This window comes from Penicillium citrinum (assembly GCF_028827155.1).
Source record: "Penicillium citrinum strain IBT 23319 chromosome Unknown utg000009l:1.0-4274883.0:1.0-4276374.0, whole genome shotgun sequence".
Classification (NCBI taxonomy): domain Eukaryota; kingdom Fungi; phylum Ascomycota; class Eurotiomycetes; order Eurotiales; family Aspergillaceae; genus Penicillium; species Penicillium citrinum.
In genome coordinates, this window is record NW_026622694.1 from 2,106,274 (window position 1) to 2,127,805 (window position 21,532).

Here is a 21,532-nt window from a genome sequence, read left to right on the forward strand (position 1 = left end):
TTTAGCAATATCTTACTAGTAAAAAGATACAAAATACTACAAGCCGCTAATTACCATAAAGTCCGCCTAAAATTCAGGCCTGTTTGGCACCCACGGACTAGACTTTTACAAGTTCTAGGTCTGACAAAGTCTCAATTCGAGTGAAAATCGACATCGTTATGTTTGAGTGGAACATTCTAGGGAGTCCAGGCTTCTAATTTTAGACCCTTGTATCATTCTTACCATCTATAAAAAGGGACTGGTATTATTATGAGTATATACAAAACTTGTGTATTTGCTGAATCAAGTGACTAGGGTTTGAAAGAGCATCTCTCTGTCTCCGATATAGAAGGCGAACCTGGACGGAACTGTATCGTGGCTCTGTGATGGATAGACGCGCTGCCCCTTGGTTGAGTTTCCAGCTTTTTTTTTGAACAGTTTAGAACAGCTTTTCGGTTATTCGTATACTACGTTTTTCATTCGTGACAAGCGTATGTCGGAAACTCATACACTGCACGGTACCTCTAAGCGCGATTTCTAGTCTCTACCGGGGACAAGATCAAGATTACTTGGTTATGGGCCTCGAAATGGTAAGGACATTAAACACGGCTCCTTAACAAAGAGAATATATAAATGTAACCCGCCCAGATATGTGCCCTACTGTGCATAGCGAAAGACGAAGTTACAACTATAGAACCATGACATCGTGAATTTCGAATTCTACCAAATCATTTAATATTACAGATCCGGTTCATCCTCATCAATCGAAGGCATAGGATAACCGTGTTCTACTTCTCCAGCGATATCACTCAACTCGTCCGCCAAAGTCCAGGTCTTGACTTCCTTCAGCTTTCTCATACGGTGCACCAGATCAATATCAAAGTCTTCCATAGCAAGCTTCAGCCCCCGCACAAGCTCCCATGTCCATGTATCTTTCAACCATTTTTCCCCGAGCTGATTTTTCTGACTTGTATACCACATATCAAGAACTACATCCGTACTCTGCATTGCATGCCTGAGTGGCCCAGAGATCCTGTCCGAAAATGAAGACGGACATGGATCTGAGTCAAGACTAGCAAAGCCACTGCTTAGTGTCTTGCTTTGCGACCATAAGACTCTGAAATAGAAGTATTCCGGTGCAACTTCCGAAGCATTAACGACCAGATCGTACAGCATATTCATTTTTAATCCACCAAGTGCTTGTAGTGGAATCTCCCAACGATACAGATCTCTCGCGTAGGATGGCAACACGCTACGCTCCACCCATCCCAGCGCCATAATAGGTGGTTGCTGGACAAGCATTCGGCGCCAGCTCGCCTCCGGTCGCCGATATATGTCACTGATCTCTAGAAAATCCTGCATGTCGCCGGCGCCAAACGCGATGGCATATGAGCTAGCGTCATCGGCAGGAAACCAGTATGGAAATTTGTTTGCTAGCAAGGGGTTTTGTTGGCGTGGCTTCTTGGCTGCTGCTGGTCGGAAGAATAGAATTTGTTGGATTGTGCAGGATTCTCGGATACAGAGGGCCCATTGTCGACAGACTCGTTGGGCGAGCAGAACGGTTTGCATATCTACTTGCCTAAGAATCGCTTCGATTAGCTCATTCGGTAATGATCGGCGGTGCATGATTGATCTCAGCAAGGCTCAACATTCAATTATTCAAGTCATTGTTTGGACGAACGAGAACTGACGCCCGCTCAGCAAGAGAGGCAGAGCTGATCTATGGCCTAGCCAGAACGGGCCTAGTAACGAAGATAATTATCTTGGCGGTGCAGTATACGACGATTCCTCTGTATAACATAAAAGCCGATTACGAATTCTGCTCTACTCTAATTTGGGAATTCACTATATTTAATGCTACCATGAAGGTAACTTAATCATGCTCGCCCAGAAAAGACCGCAGATCATGAAACAACTCCGTTTAATTCACATGATTTCATAGAGTAATCGCTTTCTTGACTTGCTCAGCCCACTTTCAAATGTCTTCGACAAAACATCGAGAGATGCCTATTTTGATCCCTTTCTCGATAAAGAATTTTGGATCTTGGTCCTTGTAGATCTGCTCAAGGTCAAGACTATTGTCGAGTATCACATTACATACTTGCCGAAATGCCGATTTGAGTGTATCGTTTTCAACATTTGATATCTGCCATTCACTATATTTCTTCACGGCTACATCTCTAGGGCCAGGAATTTCTAATAGACTTAAGGCCATCTGTTCAACTGCTGCCTTGGGATCCGAGATATATAAATCTTGGACAATAGATTGAGAGGGCAAGACATTGTAAATATTGCAGAAAGAATAAGGTACATCAGTTCCAATGACTTGATCTCCTTTGCATTTATCTTTTCCCTGTCTCTTCTGTTTCTCTTGCTCTTCCCTGTACAATTCATCGTGTACCGTTTCTGGTATGTCCTTATGACCTTCTAGAACTCTGCCTTTTTCGATATAGGTTATAAGATGTTTTATATGATGAGCTTTAAGTGGATAGTGCTTTTTCCCTATTTGGGTCCACCCAACAATGAGGCCAGTGGGGATATATCGATAAGTCGCATCGCACGAAATTATAAACGCCCCGCGCCAGATCGGCTTCTCTCCTGAAGTATATTTCTCCGCATCAAGCCGTACGTCTCGCTCACCGATCATTCTCTATAGCTGACCACGTAATATCAGTGTTGTCAAATCGCTTTGTCTGTTTGCATATAGTGCGATCGCTTGTTGATACGATGATGCCAGTATCATCAGGTGTCACCCGGCGATGGCGGGCGGTTTTCCGTCGAAGCGCTTTCTCTAGCTTTTTCTCCAATGAAAGCTGCCAGAAGGCACTGGGGGCCAAAACGACATCTTCCTCAGTATCCATTGATACTTCCCGATTATTGACTGTCACTCGCCACTCCATGCGCTCCTCTTCACGCTCCTCCAATACGAGTAATACAACTGGCCTTCCTCTATGCCCAGTAAAGGCCGATCACCCCTTTCAGTATGCTCTGAGAGAATAGCTCTGAGTTACTCCTTCTCTGAGCCTTTTGCTCTGCCTACACGAAATCCGCAAATTACATCACTAGTGGGAAATTGATACTGAGAATTGATAGTCAGAAACATACTCGCTTTCCATAGGAGGGATATTGCTATTCTGGCGGTTTAAATCAGAGGTGAAGTACGTTGCAAAATTCATTGAACATGCAACCATCTCCGTCGTATCATTGGGTATGGTAATATCAGTTATAAAGGAATAGCTACACAATAATGAGTTTGAAAGAGGACTTAAAGAGTCCTTAAAGCTATGTTCAGAGCATGACTTATACCTCCTTCCTGTACAGCTGTTAGATAAATTCTGCATAACGACTGTGTCAAAGGAACTCACCAGCTATACCCAGCCTTCTCAGCCCTAGGTGTCTTGATCGCATTGTGATTTCCAAATGGGTTGTCTTCATCTTCTTCCTCCTCTTCAGACTCGCTCTCACTCTCGCTATCGAGGATTTGATGGGTATGCTGCGATGAGGAAGCAACAGGCCTTGGGGGTTTGGGTGGGTTGATGCTCAATCCATTGAAGCTTTCACCCATCTCCTCTTCAATCTCCGCCCTCGATCTCCAATTTCCTGATAGAACATCGTCATCACTGTCGCTATCGTAGTCATAACTCTTGTCCAAAACCTCAAAGGCCATCAAGGCCGTGACGAGCTCCTCATTGGCATGGATTAGACCTCCCAAGAACTCTTCACTCTCAATATGCTGGATGTATCGCAAGATTTGATGTCTGAGCTTCTTGCAGATCTCGAATCGGCTAATGCATTCGGCATCCTCACTGACACGTGTGGATTCACGATTGACTAGCTTAAGCGCATTCAATAGATTGGTGCTTGCCACAGATGCTGAGGCGAGGGTCTGTAGAATCTCTGGGCGCTCTTTTTCCAAGTTGAAGTTCCGGCTAAGGGACGACTTCTTATCTTTCTTATCCTTCTTGGACTTAGACTTCTGCTTGGGGCTACTCAGCGTCGTTGATGGCCCATTTCCTGCCGAAACAGATACTGTATGGCCCATAGCCGGCTCATTGATATTTGCACCTTCGCGCAACACCTTGGCCTTGGCCTGCGTCGCTGGCTGTTTTCGTTTTGGAAGCTGTTTGTACAAGGCGGCAATCTTAGACATGCCTGGCGTATCTTTATAGGTAACCGCCCATTGACCAAAGAGAACTTTGCATTTTTGCTTCACCAAGGGATCCGAGACCGAGTCTGTACCCGCGATTCGAAGTCGTTCCAGCAATGGTTCGTCGGCAAACTCGCGAAGAAAACGATCGCCTGCGTTTTGGATAAGGAAGTCAAGAATGGTAAGGGCGCGCAGTTGCCGGTGTAAATTTCCGTATTTCCTATTTCCTTCCTGTCAGCTTACATCGAGTATAAATCAAACGTTGGTGCACTCACAGTTTCTTGCGCAGTGCCCGACTGGCTTCGGTTGGCCCACTAGCCTGGATGCGGACTACCTCCACCAAATCGACAATGCCACTTGAATCTTCCACTTCATATTGCTCACTCGTCAGGACCTCTATTTGCACGGTCACGGCTGAGTACGGTTTCTATATTGAGTTTCAAGTTAGCTTAAAGTCACGAGACAGCTTATCGCTCGCCGAAGCCGACTCACCGATGACTGGAACATGATTGAGCACAACTCAGTGGTCTTCCCTAGGGTAATAAACTGATGGCTGATAGCCCTATCTCTTCAGTAAGGCCAGTATGACTTCTTTCACCAGTCCAATGAGTCGCGAAACCCTGAACCACACGTAGATTATCTGTACTCGTATGCAGCCAGAGGAGACCCCGCACTACCCCAGGACTAGCTTGAAGGTGACGGAGAAGGAATATATAAACTTGACTATAGGAAGAGGATTCTCTCAGCCCTGTCTCCTATTGTGCACTTCAATATATCCGAAGGGCTGTGAAATTGTTTCAAAGGGTGAAACTCGCCGGGGTTTGGGGTAGTGAGTAGTGTGATAAGGAGGCCGGTGACGTCGGAGAGGATCCGCGGGGCGATCAACGGTGCGAAGAGGGGCAGGGCAAATCCAAACGAGCAAAGATCGATCCGCACAAACTCAGTGAGTGGAAAATAGACAAAAAAAAAATAGTACAGTACACGCGGAGGAAAACAAGGAGAAAGAAGAAAAGAAGAATGGCCGAACATCAAAGTTTCCCAAAGTTGAGAATTCCCCCGTGACAATCTGGCGGTCCCAATTGGGACTAGGGCGGGGGAAGGGGGAAGAGTCGCATATTCCAAAGGGCCAATTTGAGCTTAAATCTTTTATTTGATCATTTTGTATTGTTGGAAATTGACGGTTATTTCTATACTAATTGATACCATTAAACTTGTCAAGTGGAACTCAATTGCCCTGATAAGATTTCTACATTTATATATACTCCAGTCACCTGGCGGATGAAGCCCCCCGCGCGTACGTGGACTGTTGCTGTTCTGCTCCACCATCGTCCTGGCTCTCAGCGTGGCCTACCAGACCCGCTCCCGTCTTGCGCTGCTTATCCCCTCCTTCTCTTCCTTCTCTCCCCTCTCATCCTTCTTCTCCTCATCCCACCCAGTCACAATGTCTTACTCTCAAGAACGCTATATCGCCGAGCTGGCCGTTCAACGGGCCTCTCTACTCACCCAAAAGGTCTTCTTCGAAAAGGCCAAAGGAACCGTTTCCAAGGATGACAAGTCCCCTGTCACCATCGGTGACTTTGGAGCCCAGGCTCTGATCATTCAGGCCATTCGCAAGAACTTCCCCAACGACGAGATTGTTGCCGAGGAGGAGGCTAGCTCTCTGCGTGAGGACAAGGACCTTAGCGCCGAGATCTGGCGTCTGGTCAAGGACATCAAACTGGAGGATGAGGAGAGTAACAACTTGCTCGGTGGCTCCCTGGCTAGTGAGCAAAGCATGCTGGATATCATTGATGAGGGTAAGAGTGCTGGTGGTGGTAAGGGCCGTATCTGGGCCCTCGACCCCATTGATGGTACCAAGGGTTTCCTCCGTGGGGGACAATATGCTGTTTGTCTGGGTCTGATCGTTGACGGCGACGTCAAGGTCGGTGCCATTGGTACTCCCAATCTGCCCGTTGATGCCTCTACCATTGACGCTAGCACTGGTGCTCAGCAGGGTCAGTCGGCTTCCAACGGCGTCCTGTTCTCGGCTGTTCTAGGTGAGGGGGCCACCAGCCGTCCTCTGACCAACAGTACCCTTGCTCCCAGCAAGCCCATCTCCATGCGTCCTGTCTCCGATATTTCCCAGGCTGTCTTCTGTGAGGGTGTAGAGGCGGCCCACTCTGCTCAGGGTGACAATGCTGCCGTTGCTGAACGTCTCGGTATCACTGCCCCTAGCGTTCGTCTGGACTCCCAGGCTAAGTACTGCTCGATTGCCCGTGGTGCTGGTGACATCTACCTCCGCCTTCCCGTTAAAAAGGACTACCAGGAGAAGATTTGGGACCACGCTGCTGGTGACATTATCGTCCGTGAGGCGGGTGGTCAGGTCACCGACATCTACGGTAGCCGTTTGGACTTTAGCAAGGGCCGGACTCTTGCTGCCAACAAGGGTGTCGTTGCTGCCCCTAAGCCTCACCAGGCTCAGGTTATTAATGCCGTCAAGACTGTCCTTAAACTGTAATCATCTCGCCGGCTTGATTCGCTGTCATGTCTTTCGTGATCTGAGACTTGAGTCATGAGTACTCTTGATTTTGTCTTGTTTTGTTTCTCTTTGTCCTGGCTAGGATCACGCTTGATGCGTCCACAGTACATTTGTGATACCAATTGAAGGAAAAATAGTTGAAAAATGGATGGAAGTAAAAAAAGCATATATGTGATGGAGAGATAGAGTATAAGAATACAGGGAACCCAAGATGCAAAGTTCCAAAAATTGAAGAAATGAAAAAATACACGAGCGCCCAAACACTATTTGATCTTCTTCGCCTTGAGCTTGATAGTCTCTCCGTTGACGAAGATACCCTTGCCCTTGTACGGCTCTGGCCGTCTCCACTCCCGAATCTCCGCGGCAAATTGGGTCACCTTGCGCTTATCGACGCCCTCCAAGAGGATGCGAGTGGGCTGAGGTGTGCTAGCCTGGACGCCTTCGGGAATACCGAGTTCAATGGGGTGGGAGAAGCCGACCTTCAGCGAAACAAATTGTTGTCCGGGATAAGTCGGGGATACGGTTGTCGCCTTGGGTTCAATGGTAGCTCTGTAACCGACACCAACAAGACTCAAGACACAGATGTGGCCTTCGGAGACACCGGTAACGTGGTTTTGAAGAAGCGCGCGAGTGGTACCTATAATTGGAGATTGTTAGATTTGACAATTGGCCCTTCGATACACCATCAAGACAACACATACCCCACATCGCACGCTGGTGCGGAACTTCCCTGTCCTGAATCGACAGAGTTGCCTTTGAGGTCGCCTGATCATGGCTAACAGTCAAGAAAGAGGGGATGTTGAGAGTCATCTCGCCTGGATTCGCGTTAGTGCTGCGTTTTGAATACTGCCATTGCCAATCGACTACATACCCTTCGGACCTTTGATCTGCGCAGCGTGAGTAGGAACATCCTTTCCATGACCACGGTTCAGAGTCTTGGGCAAGTCAATGAGAGTGAATGACACCTCCGGGGGGACGGAGATGGCGGCGCCTCCGACTCGAGATTGGACTGGGGCAGTGGTTGAGAAGCATTGCGCGCACGACGGGGAGAAAGCAGGTGTGAGAAAGAGAGGTAATGAGCCACGTTGAAAGGGCTCCCGTAGGAGCTGCCGGGCGCAGCGCTGGGGTAGACAAGACATGATGTTTGGCGTGTTGAACGGAGCTCCGCTGCGGCTTCGATGATTTTGTCGGAGGAGAAGCCCGGCCCGATTGGGCTAGTCTCCACGTGATATCAAAATTTATGCCTTTGATTCCAGGCCAGAATCAGCATTCACCTAACTACTGTCAATTGCACTGCATTCGATCTGATATCCCCAAAGAAGATACGGACACTAGTATGCGATTAGAAAATAAAGGATGGGAGGGATCAATGTGTACTTCTGTCTTTACAACCTGCTAATTCTTCCTGGGTAAAGACAACATCGTGGGAATATGTAATAAGATGCCCTGTGAGGTATCTAGTAGTAACATACTAGATACCTACAAGTAGTACTGGATGCGATAGTCGAAATCTGCCCAGATTATTTAGAAAGAGAGAAGGGGGGGGGGGGTGTTTCTTTTTCTTTTTCTTTTTCTGTTTCTTTTTTTAAAAAAATCTGGTTTAATAGCAAACCCATGATTTGCGGAACCTGCTATCGATGTGAAAATGTTTGAGTCTTGAACTAAGATATCCTAGTAGGATGATACCCAGCCTCAGCTTGCTGATGGTGCTTTCGCTGGTAAATATCTTAAAGATCGCAGAGTTTGGATCCGAAACCCTCAATTTCGAATAAGTAGATACTATCTCGACCATCGGATCCTCTATGAGCGATATGATGAGCCCCGAGCCTTGGAGGTTCAAGCGTTGATGTTCGACGCGGGAAGTGAGCCACTTCAACTCATCACCGCTCCATCCTTCAAGGTCACCTCGATAGTGCTACCTTTCATTTCGCAGTGAGAGTTCTTGAGGATTGATGCAAGTTGAACGTTCAGATTTTAACTTCTTCAACCCTCAAGACTCGATGATCGCGACATCATGGCCAGATTCACTACAACCCAGATCTTGCTCCTTCTGCTCATGGTTCAGATGCCATGGGCTCAGGCTGACCATTTGAACAGTAAGAACTCGTCCATTATGCTTGTTCAAGTCGACTGAGTTGGCTTAGTGACTTTACTGATTGTCTTAGGCAATTTCTCAGCTACGCCGATAATCGCAGGCGGCAGTCAGATGCTGCATCACTTGGGATCACAGGCTCACAAACACAATGAGATCTTCAATGAGGCGGTCATAATCCTCGACGCAATGAAGTCTTCACCATCCTGCAATCGTGTGGCGGCTACAAGACTGGTGGAATCATGTCAATCTGTTGGGGGTAAACACACAGACGATGCACAGGCAGACGAGCATGAGGCTCTAGATCGTATTCGGTCTATGTACGCTGCACGACTAGCTATATGTGAATTAGATGGTGCTGGCGCCTCGGTTCCTGCCCCGTGCTTGCCTATCACGGTCTCACCACCAGCAACACCAAAATTCCGATTCTCTTTCGTGAAAAAGTCACAGGTTCTTGACTCTGGTAGTGATATGTTGCCCAAGGAAGTCATTGAGAATTGTTTGAAGGCGCTTGAATCACGACCTCAATGGTGGACGTCCTATAGCAACAATCGACAAAATGCAATGGTGATATGTCAGGCAACTCGACTTGAAATGGAAAGGGAAGAGCTACTGGATCTTCACCGAGCTATCGTGGAGACAAGCTCGAAACTGCATCAAGGACTACAGGAAGCGCTATATAATTCAGCTCTGGAAACGTCGCAGCATCATACCTTCCTGGAAGAAGTCAGACAACTACAAATGAGACTAGTTGAAGAAATTGAGGGCTCAGCATCTGTTACACAGAGCGCTCTTCACAAGCTACTTCGGCAGGTTCACGCTGGTCTGGATAGGATCTCCACCTCGGTGACTTCGGTCATGGATCAACTTCACAGAGAGGCGGGAACACTGGAAAAGGTCGAATTTCTAATTTCCTCGTCAGAATTTCGATGGAACACGAGCTTACAATTTACAGGAAATCAAACACACTGCGGAGTCTGCCCATTCCATACAAGAAACACTACTGGAAATGCAGGGCGAAGCAATTTCACGAAGCCAGGAGTTAGCTCGCTTACATGAGGAAGACACTCTGGCGTATCGAAATGTGGCATCGTTAGTACAGATTTCTCTCCAGTCCATCGTGGACAAGGACGTAGCTCGCCTTTCTCAGAGAATGATGACATTCGACGCTTCTTTGGTATGTAATTGAGGTCACTGATTGTGAACATAATGCTGACCTTTCTAGGAATGGCTTAACAGTCGACTTGTCCTAATCCTAGAGCAAGAAAACAAAATGACACAGGTGAGTCCTTCAAGTCACGGGTGGCCATGGTTCCCATTCTCACTAAGATAGCGTCTACAAACTATGGAAGTCTCTATGGAACAGTCGTACAACAGGGCCAATGATCTACAACAAGCCCAGCAATCCCAGGCCAAAGCGCTAGCAGCCCAGTCTAGAAAACAAGAGGAAATTCGATATAAGACCCAGATATCGCAAGCTTTGCTGGACAAAGTCACTACAACTACCGCAAACCTGCATTCGATGATGGATGAGGCGACGGTGAAATTCAAACGAACGCCTGGGTTGCACTCCGGTGGTATCTCGACGTGGACTTTATGCTTACTTCTTTTTATCCTCATTGGCGTGCAGAATGCGAAGATGGCCGTTGCACTTTTCTTTCTAATCTTTGGTGAGCAAGTTCTCTGTGGCTAATTGACGGAGACGTCGGCTAATATTCGGAATTCAGGCCACATCCTCGCAACCTTTTGCTTTCATTTCTTCTAGTTCGCTAGTATATTGCGATTTCGATATCGGTATTCATTCCCTGCGCCGGTAGTTGTTATTGGTCTTTATACACATATAATGACATGAGATACCCCCTTTATTTGGTATATCGTTACAATTTGATTCCGATTCAATCTTCCAGACTTTCTACCAGTATTTCTAAATGATATAATTTCCACATTTACAGAGTAGATCAATAAGCTGTCAACCTCCTCCACTTCATAAATTGCCCTGGAATCTCCAGCCTATGCATAATTATTTAAGCGCCAGCTTGGTGGATCCAACTTGAATGACCGTGTTTCATCCCTCCCTCAGATGAAGATGTGCAGCACCGCCACGGCGAGCTGTCAGAGCCAAGTCTCCTAGCGGGTCGGGCCCCCAGATTTGATCCACTGGAGCCAATGGTTAGCCCCTAGTTATCTGCACGGGTGACATCTGTACGGTTATCGCCGTTGGTCCCCAACACCCCTGAAGAGCAAACCTTCGTTTGGCTCCAATCAAATGAAAGCAAAAGGGGAAGAAATAAAATAATTCAATTCATCATCAAAATGGGCCTGCCAGGCGTCATAGCCATGTCACGTGGCTGCGGGAAAGGAAAAAGGAAGGTAGCAGCTTCTTCTTTCTTCTCCCCAGACATCAACAAACATCTGCACTGCTACTATACTCGCGCGTCAGCTATCTCATAAAAGCGTTTGCCAAAATGCCCGGCGTTCGTAAGTCCATGCCAAATCTGGTGTCATCATCGTGAACTTCACGCGGCATCTTCCATTCAGGGATCATCTAGTCTAACCCACCCTAGCTCCTGATGCCTTCGCCCAGGTGAAGAAGGGCCTGAAGAACATTTTCCGTCGCAAGAAGGAGAAGAAAACCGAGCAAAAAGCGGAAACAAAGCCTACTGAGACTGCTACCACTCCTGCTGCTGAAGCTGCACCCGCTCAGCCTGCCGCTCCTACTGAGGGCACTGCCCCAACTACTACTCCGGCTCCCGCTCCCGCTAATGCTCCTCCCGCTGCACCTGCTGCACCAGCTACTACTGATGCTGCACCTGAAGCCAAGCCTGCTGAGCCTACTGAATCTATTCCTGCTACCTCTGAGCAACCTCCCGCTGCAGCCGAGGATGGTCCCGCCGGTAAGAGGACCACGATTCGTTTCTAACAGACCTGCCACACTCGGCAGCCAGTCTTGGTTCATATCGACTAATTCACGATCGTCAGACCCTGCTCCTGCCGCTCCTAAAACCGAAGAGCCTGCAGCTCCAGCTGCCGCTACTCAAGATGCTACCGCCGCGACTCCCGCCAAGCAAGGTGAGTCATACTCTATCAACCATGTCACTCATTTCTCCAAAGTCTCCTATACTAATTCTCAATAGAAACCGCCAAATAGGGCGAGCTGCTGTTTACTATACTAATAGCAGAGGCCTGTCTGATAAAGATGCTGGCTGTGTTTGTACGGAGTTTGTGCGTTTGTTGTTTGTTCTTGTTGGGCTATGCTCTCCGGCTGCAGCATACCCCTAATAGTCATGCAGAACCTCTGGGACGTTTTCCCTCAGCGCTCACATTTGTTTACTTAGCCACATAATACCCACTCACGCCGAGGTTTTGGTTACTCCAGGACTGCATCTGAATTTTAGTTATCACATTGGAAATCGAGGTAAAAGGCATAGAAATCGTAGGGTATCATTTTTGCTTGCAAGTAGATCGATCTAGGTACTGGAGCCAACTACTCCTCACCACCAGGGGATCCATCACCATCAGCCATAGAAATATCTCCATCAACGGCCTGACCTGCGGCGGCTTTCGCAGCCTTCTCCTCGCGGGCCTTTTGCCGTCGCTTAATCTTGCGCTCGCGATTCTTACGATTCCTCTTCTCCGCTTCGTTTTCCTTCGCAACCTCAGCAGCCTTCACGCGGTTGCGAAGCTGAACACGCCGCTTTTTACCGGGTTTCTTCCTCGTCTTGGGCGACTTGGTGGATTGTTCACCTTCGACCACATAAACGGGAAGCTTCTTATCTGCTAGAGGCAATTTTGTTTGATGCCTTTTGAGACGAATGACCCGCCATGACAAATCACAACCAGGCTGAACATAAAGAGAGTCAGTATTATATTCCACGTTGAGTATTGTCAGGATTTGATATATCCAGCGAAAGGGCCCTACGTACCCATGGCTGAGCCTTAGCCCAAGATGTTATATGTTCCCCAGTCACGGCGGTATCCTCATATTGCCGTCGCTTTTCAGATAGTCTTGCCTCGGTATCGGAGTCATCCTTCAAGCCGTACAAACTGGGCGTAGTGAAATAGTATTGCCATCCGCGGAATGCCTTGACAAATCGACCGTCCTCCGGTCTAGCAGATACAGGAGTAGGTGAGCGCAATCGAATGCGCAATTTCTGGGTACCCTCGTTCCCGGGCGTTTTCGTTTCCTGTCCCTCTTCTCCTTTAGATGTGTCTTTTTGCTCTGTTGATGGTGCTTTCTCGGTGGTGTCTTTCGATTTGGTAGGCGCACTGAACAGTCGAAATTCAAACTCCTGCTCGTCGTCGTCATTATCGCCGGCCGGAGATCCTTCACGGCCTTCTTGTTCATGAGTCTCATTTGTCCCAAGTATGCTGTCTAGATTGAGTAGTTTTCCTAGGCGATCGTGTGCATCCTGGAGCTCAGCTTCGTCGGCGGGGGATGGCGAGCGTGATGAAACTGGTGACTGAACCTCGTCGCGGCGAACCCTATAAAACACGATGAGTGAACGACTTGATTCTGTTTAGTCAATAGCAACATACCGCTTCGCCGTGGGAAGATCGAACATGTCCTGTTGTTGCATTCACGTGTAGTCGATGGAGATGGAGCAAGATGAAAAAAAACGGATGAAGGATGTCAGTGTGCAATTTCCACGCTGCGGCCACGCACTTGCTTATCGATGACATCGCACGGACGCCCCAGCCTCACCTGATGAACTGCGCCCGACTCGATTACATCCAGCAATTTTTCCGCCTCTGTGTCTTTTCATTACGTTCTCGGCTCACAATTCTGTACACCTCCACACTCTTTACTTTCCTTTGAACCCTTCAGCTACTTTTTTTTCCGCCTCCACCGCAGCCCTCCCCCCTAGAGTGAGCGCGGTGGAACCGCCCATTGCTTCGATAATTGGGGGTTTGTTTGATATCTTGTGAACTGCCCTCTCGTGCCTCCCTTTACTATTCGACCTCGATAGCGACGTCTATAAATGGGCGTCTGTGCTTCTTGCCTTGGCGGCGCTCGCCATGAATCCCCCGAGGTGAGTTGCTTCTGGAGAATTTGGTGGAGAGTTTGATATCGGGCATCATTTTCGATGCGCATTACCTCGGGTCAAATGCGCAATGCGCAATGCGTGGAATATCGCGATGAAAGAAGATAGTTCTAACATTTATTGTCTATAGCCCGAATCATCGCGTCTCCTAGACGATGACCCTTATCAGGCGGGATATGGCTATGGTGCCCTCAATCAGGCCCAACAAGCCAACCAACCGGATCCGGAGTATGTGAGGCGCGAAAGGGAAGCGCTGGATGCTATCTGTCAACGAACATCAGAGTGAGTTTCTTGGATTCGCACATCTGCACATTTGGAAATATTGTACTATCAAAGAACTCCTCTCTAATTTTCTCGGCTACAGCTCCGTCATCGATATCTGGTCCCTCCAACCACAACCTCATCTTCAACCCCAAGCGACTCTTCACACCTCGGCCTCTGCTTCGCCCTCGCCCAATCCTGACGAATCACACCTCACAGTCACATCTGATCACGGCTCACACACAAGTCGTCCAACTTCCGATGGCACTGTACCTAAACATTGGGGCGAAGTTGTCGTCAACCCCAAGCGATCTCGCTCGGATATCAAGGCCGAGACCAATGGGACCCGTGATGTTTTCGGGGTCTTGAAGGTCAACTAGGCCAACATTCGCAGCCATGATTCCTCGATTGGAAGGGTTTCCACGCTTTCCGCCATGCCGATAACGAGAAATGCCGATGGAAAAGGCGTTGATTGAACTGATAATTACCGCAACCCCTCAAAAGAATGGGGTATGGAAATACTCTACGCAAGACGTCCGAGTTCAACTGTTGTACGCTGTAAACCTGATTTTTTAGGGTTTATGTTCTGTTTGATGTTGCATGGATCGCAGGTCGACTGTCTCGCACATACATAGTCACTCACTTATCTCCCCTTGATTGATCTGATAATACCCACGATGCAGGACTTTGGTCATCAGACTTTCTCGCTCTCTCTCTCTTTATTCTTCCATTTTTTCTTTTTGGTCTTCTCCATAATCACTTTTTCTTTTTTGCGAAAATTGCTTGAAACCAAGCAATTGACACCCCGATGTTTCAATATCCGTTGGTACCCATCTGATGTTTACTTACCTTCACATTATTTTTAAGACAATAGAGCAACTGAAATACTCAACAAAGATCCCCGTCTTTTTATGTCTATCTACACAGTGTATTTATACACTTATATCTCGAGGGCTTATAACCAATATGTGATAGGTAATACCACACTAGCGTAGTAGCACATGGGCAATAGTCATGCCGTAGAACCAAGGTTGCCTCGTCCAGGTGCCACTCGAACTTGACTCAATTTACTTGCCTATCCTACATAAATCGGCTAGAATAAGATTCTCCAAGTGCTATCTCAATGTGAAAGCTAGATGTGTTTAAATATACTAGAGTACTGGTAGTACTTGATTCAAAAATGGCGCAGAATCTGGAAATACCAGAACTAGCTGTCCCACTATGCTATGGCATATTTCGTGGAAAAATTGACCATCGGTCCATCCCCGACTCCTTCAGGAAAATGCTCATGTGCACCGTGCACCAATAGAAACGGAGACAGAAATTCAAAGAGAATGAAACTTAAAAGGAGAACTCCATGAAAAAAACGAAACGCCCGCTATCCTATCCATGGTAGAATCAAAGGTTATAAGGGTAGAGTTGAGATGTAATGTTTAGGCGCGTGCAAATAGGAGCCCTAACAGGCAGTATACGCATGCTTGATGGATGCCATAATTCAAAATGATCAGACATCATCCATCGTACCAGCGGGCTCTTCGCCACCAGACTCGTAACTGCCTGCGGAACTGAGTTCGTCTTCCGACTCGGTATCTTCACCCGCTTCATCCACAGCTTCTTTGCTGGCATATTTAGCGACGTATTCTAAGAAACGTCAGTCAGCAAATTAATTCTTGCGATGGCCCTTTGGAGCACGAACCTTTCACCTTCGCCTCGTAGGCCTTGGGCTCCCGCATCATCAATGCAGCGGCTTCACCATTGAGCGGATCGGATGGGTTGGGATAGCGGAGTAGCTGAGGCAGGAAGACTTCGAAGATGTTGATCATGTCGTACATGGGTGACCATGTCTGATTGATGACGTCGAGACAGACCGAGCCCGATCTGATGTACGAAATGAGAAATCGGCAATCGATGTGCATGGTTGAGACAACTTACAATTCGTCAATGTTAGGGTGGAAGATCCGGTTGACAAATCCAATACTTGGGCTCTTGTATGGGTACTGGTCAGGCAATTCCACGTGGATCTTCCAATGACCGCCGGTAAACGGTGCTGGCCGAATTAGCATGGTGTGATTCTTATTTACTATGAGCAATATCATACTTACTCTCCTCCGGGCCCTTGAAACGGACATAGAATTCCTGCCTGGAAACTAATGTGAGCCGTTTCGTACTTGGTATTTGGAGTAAAAACCTGGTACATACACTAACGAAGAGTTAGCAAAACTGTGAATGGAAGTGATACATGATCATAGCAAGATCTTACTATTGTCGTTCACCAATGTGACTTCATAGTCACTCATTAACCTAGAATATGCTGTCAGATATGTTTTTCCGTGTCCCAGCTCCTGGTGCTGCTATTCAACTATATGAGGATGGGGAGAAGGGGATCGGCAGGCGTACATCCTAGACCACAAGTTAGCAAATAAAAACATTTCTAGAACTTGTAAAATCTTTTGGAAGCATACTTCATGACCTTCAGAGGTTGAACAGACACTCATTAGCTATTGCGGGGACCGTGGGAGCTTATCTCCAAGCGCTGAGGGGTACTCACATCAGTCTCGATTCTTCGCTTGGGGCTACTCATGGTGGCGGTATGAAGGCCGAGAACGTCCTTTTCTAGGCGGAGGTGTAAATAGAAATATCGAGGGTATTGGACTGCGAGTAGGACGGGCTCGGCGGAGGGCTAATCAGGAGAGATAGGGAATGAGGTCACCGAGAGATGATCCGAAGGCGGAGCGGGGGAGCAGAAGTAAAAATGACGATAAAAGTGAGACCGGAAGATATTCAGAGGTGCAATAAAACAACCGTGCACCAATCGTGAATTTCGGGAGGGTTATTTGAGAGGTTTCACTGGCGAAGAGGAAAGGTAAGAGAAGAGAAGAGCAGAAGGAAAGAGGGGAAGACCGTTTGAAGAGCAGCAGGTGCACGATGAGTCAGCCAGGATCCATGGATCACCGTATAGCCAAGACCACTCTATTCTTCCTTAAGTTCCATTGCATTTCGCTGGATTTTTTATTTTTTTTATATTTTTTATTTCATATTTATACTCCTAATTTTCCATTCAGACCCTGGGAGTGCCCGACTTGTGATAGCAGGGTAGAAACATGACCTACGTGGCGACCTCATGAACCATTCCTCCCCGGTGGCCCAATCTTCGGCCGATCTGTAGAAGCTGGGAAAGTGCCTTATTACGAAATACTTTGTTCGTCCTTATATGATCAGTGCCATACTTCCAGAGATGCTTTATATTTTCAAACTCTTCTGAGCCTTGTCGTGCGAGAGCTACAACTTCAAGCTGAGAATCTACATAATACTAACTGTGCCTTTCAAGTTCTCTGGGCTTTTGTACATCATGATGTAGACTTCGTACATTGGCCGGTCCCTGAGAGTTTTACAGAGCTACTAGGCTAATAGTACTAGTAGACATGAGAGTTTTATAGCTTTTTAACGTTGCCACGTACTACCTAGTACGTGTAACTAGGCATCAACGAGGATTATGAATAGAGAATGTTCATAGTGTTGTTTCAGCCAACTTTGAAGGTGGCCCAGTGCTTACCTTTAACGAAGTACCATTTTATTCTACTACATTGGAGACCTGGGAATTTAGCACACCAAGAGATAGCAGCCTCTAAAAGGTCGATAACCTGTCTATAAAGGTGCTGGCGGCTGGATTTTCTACTAGTAACGGGTAGAGCAACAATGGACCCTTAATAGTAGTTAGCTGGTGACTGGTGACTGGTAACCTGGGAGTGGTAACTTGTAAGCTTTTAATCTGTAATTTGTATACTGTAAATTGTAACTCATAACTGAGTTAACTTGGACTGATGTCGGCAGCATTTAAGCTCCAACGCCGATCATCCGCTTTTGTTTCTTCTGCTTTCTGCCGCCCAACTTCTCCAACTCCCCCACATTTGGTTACTCACCCCTCAAAACGTCCACCCCCATGATAAAACGCCTTTGTCGAGTCACCTTGACTACTGGTAGCATAGAACCAATATGAATCCATCGTCGCCATCAGAGAAATCTGCTCGTAATTCGCCAAATTTGCCCAGTGGCAGCACGCTCAGTCATCGGCCCAGTCTGAGCACCAGCCGTCAACAACAGCGACAAGGATCGAATTCTCCAAGTGTCGATACCCCAATCCCAGACGATGATCATGGTGCTGATTTGCCGATGAACATGACGGCATCTGTCATGTTGACTGGTCTACCTCGTGATGCCCATCAAGCATTGGCTGACGTGGAAGCCATCGATGCTGGTAAAGGTATGACTGCTCTTTCTTGCTGTGGCCCCATACTGGCCATCCCCTCTTGGCCCGCGGCTCATTCATTATGATTATACCCTTCTATTTTACCCTTGGGGGTCGCTTTTTCTTCCTAGCAGAATGTCCCTAACTGACAATCCTAGTCACCGTGCGCTTTCAACCACTCCCATCCGCCCCAATTCTGAAAAATCGGGTATTCAAGATAAGCGCCTCTCAGAAATTTGAAACAGTAGTCAAATTTCTCAGAAAGAAGCTTGAGTGCAAGCACACAGACTCTGTTTTCTGCTATGTTAATAGTGTGTTTGCACCTGGTCTAGATGAAGGCATCGGTGGTCTATTCAGAGTCTGTCCTCCACTTTCTACTTATGAAACGAAATGTCCGCTAATCTTGGGAAATTCAGTGCTTTAAAACGGATGACCAATTGATTGTCGCTTACTCGATGACGCCGGCATTCGGTTGAGCCTTCAAAAGGGTGGCTCCCTCCTGCAACGAAACTGATGAATGAACTAAGTACAGATGCTACTTGACACCATATTCACATGCAAGTCATACCGCCGCCCGCTGGTATATATGGGTACAGATTTTTGTTAGTTTCGATACAACTCTTCCACGGACTTTTCGAACTTCTCCAGTTCCTCCTTTGTGATGGGGTACGTGTATTCCTGCGACGGGAAAGCCCGGCTCTTAACCTCGTCGCGATACTGTGCAATGCCACGAGTGGCCTCGCCCCATACATCCGCATACTTCTTGACGAACTTTGGAACAAACCCCCCAGGCTGGAAATTACCTGTCATATCGACTTGAACCAAGACTTGGCCAGAACAACCGTTTCCAGCACCAATGCCAATTGTGGGAACCTTTAGCTTTTGTGTGATCAACGTGGCGACCTCTGGGGGCATTGCCTCGAGGACGAACATGAACACGCCGGCCTCTTGCATGACCATCGCATCATGTAGAAGCTTCATTGCACTCGTGGAAGTCTTACCCTGGACGCGGAAGCCACCAAGTGCATTCTGTCTTTGGGGAGTGAGTCCTACGTGCCCAACGACTGGAATACCAGCCTGTACTATGCGCTTGATGGTTGGTCCCAGCTCCTCGCCGCCCTCGATTTTGACGCCTTGTACTCGGCCTTCCTTCACAAGCCGAAGGGAAGATTCTACCGCTTGTTCTGGAGAGATCTCATATGATCCCATTGGTAAATCGCTTACCTAGAGAGAATCTATTAGCTCTTGCCGTCATCATTTAAGACTATCAGCCGAACTTACTATAAATGCGTTCTTCGCCCCACGGACGACGCTTCTGCAATGTAAAATCATTTCATCCATAACCACTTCTGTCGTGTTATCCAGGCCCATTGCCACCATTCCTAAGCTATCACCAACCAATACAATATCCATTCCCGCCACATCAGCCGCATGTGCACTGGGATAATCATGCGCCGTTAACATCGTAATTGGCTCGCCCTTCTTGTAAAGACTTTTCAATGTCTGCATGGTAACTTTCTTTCGAGCATTGGGAATGTTTGGTGAGGGGTCGGGCGATTTATAGGAACTGTGTCGGGTTTGGGTACCCAGTGGCGAGGAGCTAGCTGGGAAGGACGGTAATCGGGAGGACAGGAGATGTTTCTGGTTATGAGATGTCATAGTGCGCATCGCATTCGACGACAATCGGCACGGAGTCAGCAGACTACCACGCGATAACGGCCGTAGGGCTGAACTGGGGAGACTCATGGCGACGCAGATCGACGTAGACACGAGGTAGTACGTAGACACGAGGTAGTGAGGAGACCGGGGGAAGGGCGGCAAGATGATAGGATTCAAGTGAAAGGACTTGGTAGAAGATCGTATTCTTAAGACGAGGAGCAGAAATCCAAATAATATATCCTCCGTCGACCTGTGCTAGCACACGGTTGCTTCTTGAGTAAAATGGAAGCTCGATGAGGTACCGCGGCAAATGACCTCACAAAAAGCTCGGCATGCAGAAAGCTTCCAGAAATCTTTAAGACCACGAAGAGAGTAACTTCGACTCGATTCACCTCTCGTAGCGAATTGTGTTTATATAAAGGAGGAAATCAAGTTCCATCTGTCCGGGCAAGTGCTGCGTTATCCGGCGTAGACAGGAGCATCTCAGAGAAAGGAAAACGAAGCGAATTTAATTTCATGAGCTCTTCAGACCCGCCGCGGGACGAAGATGCCGGCGTACGTTGAATACCGATACATTTGATACCGGAGCTCGGTTGTTTGCGGTTGCTAGTGATCTGCTTGGTGGGGCATTTGTGGGGTTGGGTTATGCTATGCAGATAGGTTTGGTTTATTGGTTATATGTATTATGTCTATGTATACTGATGAGTTGGTCTCCTACCATGGTCTATCTTAATTTAATGGCTATATTATCTCGAGGATCGTCAGTGATATTGTGTATTCTGTACACCTTTGTATCGGCGTAATCGGCGGTATTTCTCACCGCCTTCCTCTGTCCCGCCGAGGTAACTTCCGTTTTGGGTTAGTGCGGGGCGGTTATACTTCGGATTTTAGTCTCATGTATTAACTGTGTACATACAAGTGCATAAACATTTACGGTGATTTAATTCAAGAGGAAAGAGAAACTATGAGTAGAGTCAATAGATTGTAGAAACTACTGTGAACAAAACTATAACCACCACTTGCGCCAGGTATAAAACCCGCAGGGTAAAAAAGAGCACAAAGGACTCCGCCGAATGAAGTAAAAGAAACACTAGATGAGCGAACAATTAGGCCCGTAGGCACTTTGACAGATGAGATCATGTAACAGGATGCAATGCAATGCAATGTAAGGCAAGCAAGGCGGCACCTGCCTTCGAGAAAGCAACGTCAACTGCCAAGGCCAAGAAACACTGTATCGATGTCCCGTGGAGCCTTGAGGCAGTTATCCCTGTGAACAATAGAGATCAGGTAATGAGCGCAAGCAGGATTCCCCCGCATGGCCACATGTTGAAAACAAATAGAGTAAAAAGAAAAAAAATGAGAATGGGAATCATGATTTGGTAATGCCCGACATGCCGAGTCATCTGTATAATATGGGGATGTTTCCGTAACGAATGCGTTCATGCAAAGACGAGGCAATAAAGAAGTTTTAGTAAAGGATACAACGGGTAGAATGGTAGAAGAGGCAAGGAGACCAAAAGGATGGAACCAAAGGAGTGGACGACCTCAATTCGAAGGTCAAAGGAGACTGTCGTATCAGTGAAAACTG

The 21,532-nt window shown here is 47.4% G+C and overlaps 11 protein-coding genes across 11 annotated transcripts; 5 read left to right on the top strand and 6 right to left on the bottom strand.

Annotated features, from left to right (window-relative positions):
* Positions 1-717: 717 nt before the first annotated feature.
* Positions 718-1,605, bottom strand: N7469_010265 (F-box protein; the record flags this gene model as incomplete). The annotated part of the gene is made up of 1 exon (XM_056649170.1): positions 718-1,605. The coding sequence occupies one exon, from the start codon at positions 1,603-1,605 to the stop codon at positions 718-720; it is 888 nt and encodes a 295-aa protein (XP_056496301.1).
* A 1,735-nt stretch (positions 1,606-3,340) lies between these two features.
* On the bottom strand, positions 3,341-4,633 carry N7469_010266 (LSB5 family protein; the record flags this gene model as incomplete). Its single annotated transcript, XM_056649171.1, has 3 exons — positions 3,341-4,346; positions 4,402-4,553; positions 4,619-4,633. 3 exons carry the CDS (start codon positions 4,631-4,633, stop codon positions 3,341-3,343), a joined length of 1,173 nt encoding a protein of 390 aa, XP_056496302.1.
* Positions 4,634-5,567: 934 nt separating this feature from the next.
* N7469_010267 (3'(2'),5'-bisphosphate nucleotidase) lies at positions 5,568-6,623 on the top strand (the record flags this gene model as incomplete). The annotated part of the gene is made up of 1 exon (XM_056649172.1): positions 5,568-6,623. One exon carries the CDS (start codon positions 5,568-5,570, stop codon positions 6,621-6,623), a length of 1,056 nt encoding a protein of 351 aa, XP_056496303.1.
* Positions 6,624-6,907: 284 nt separating this feature from the next.
* N7469_010268 (mitochondrial 54S ribosomal protein uL6m) lies at positions 6,908-7,783 on the bottom strand (the record flags this gene model as incomplete). Its single annotated transcript, XM_056649173.1, has 3 exons — positions 6,908-7,281; positions 7,346-7,459; positions 7,516-7,783. 3 exons carry the CDS (start codon positions 7,781-7,783, stop codon positions 6,908-6,910), a joined length of 756 nt encoding a protein of 251 aa, XP_056496304.1.
* Positions 7,784-8,658: 875 nt separating this feature from the next.
* Positions 8,659-10,501, top strand: N7469_010269 (uncharacterized protein; the record flags this gene model as incomplete). Its single annotated transcript, XM_056649174.1, has 6 exons — positions 8,659-8,740; positions 8,810-9,633; positions 9,692-9,913; positions 9,962-10,018; positions 10,070-10,406; positions 10,464-10,501. The coding sequence occupies 6 exons, from the start codon at positions 8,659-8,661 to the stop codon at positions 10,499-10,501; spliced, it is 1,560 nt and encodes a 519-aa protein (XP_056496305.1).
* A 700-nt stretch (positions 10,502-11,201) lies between these two features.
* Positions 11,202-11,884, top strand: N7469_010270 (uncharacterized protein; the record flags this gene model as incomplete). Its single annotated transcript, XM_056649175.1, has 4 exons — positions 11,202-11,214; positions 11,301-11,630; positions 11,716-11,805; positions 11,871-11,884. 4 exons carry the CDS (start codon positions 11,202-11,204, stop codon positions 11,882-11,884), a joined length of 447 nt encoding a protein of 148 aa, XP_056496306.1.
* A 336-nt stretch (positions 11,885-12,220) lies between these two features.
* Positions 12,221-13,298, bottom strand: N7469_010271 (DUF2011 domain-containing protein; the record flags this gene model as incomplete). The annotated part of the gene is made up of 3 exons (XM_056649176.1): positions 12,221-12,577; positions 12,660-13,218; positions 13,273-13,298. 3 exons carry the CDS (start codon positions 13,296-13,298, stop codon positions 12,221-12,223), a joined length of 942 nt encoding a protein of 313 aa, XP_056496307.1.
* Positions 13,299-13,715: 417 nt separating this feature from the next.
* On the top strand, positions 13,716-14,419 carry N7469_010272 (LAMTOR1/MEH1 family protein; the record flags this gene model as incomplete). Its single annotated transcript, XM_056649177.1, has 3 exons — positions 13,716-13,766; positions 13,909-14,060; positions 14,143-14,419. 3 exons carry the CDS (start codon positions 13,716-13,718, stop codon positions 14,417-14,419), a joined length of 480 nt encoding a protein of 159 aa, XP_056496308.1.
* A 1,124-nt stretch (positions 14,420-15,543) lies between these two features.
* Positions 15,544-16,620, bottom strand: N7469_010273 (E2 ubiquitin-conjugating protein UBC8; the record flags this gene model as incomplete). The annotated part of the gene is made up of 8 exons (XM_056649178.1): positions 15,544-15,680; positions 15,736-15,917; positions 15,972-16,086; positions 16,142-16,179; positions 16,239-16,259; positions 16,437-16,439; positions 16,502-16,509; positions 16,588-16,620. The coding sequence occupies 8 exons, from the start codon at positions 16,618-16,620 to the stop codon at positions 15,544-15,546; spliced, it is 537 nt and encodes a 178-aa protein (XP_056496309.1).
* Positions 16,621-18,032: 1,412 nt separating this feature from the next.
* N7469_010274 (ubiquitin-like protein ATG12) lies at positions 18,033-18,761 on the top strand (the record flags this gene model as incomplete). The annotated part of the gene is made up of 3 exons (XM_056649179.1): positions 18,033-18,300; positions 18,444-18,643; positions 18,702-18,761. 3 exons carry the CDS (start codon positions 18,033-18,035, stop codon positions 18,759-18,761), a joined length of 528 nt encoding a protein of 175 aa, XP_056496310.1.
* A 127-nt stretch (positions 18,762-18,888) lies between these two features.
* Positions 18,889-20,031, bottom strand: N7469_010275 (3-methyl-2-oxobutanoate hydroxymethyltransferase ECM31; the record flags this gene model as incomplete). The annotated part of the gene is made up of 2 exons (XM_056649180.1): positions 18,889-19,509; positions 19,567-20,031. The coding sequence occupies 2 exons, from the start codon at positions 20,029-20,031 to the stop codon at positions 18,889-18,891; spliced, it is 1,086 nt and encodes a 361-aa protein (XP_056496311.1).
* Positions 20,032-21,532: the final 1,501 nt, after the last annotated feature.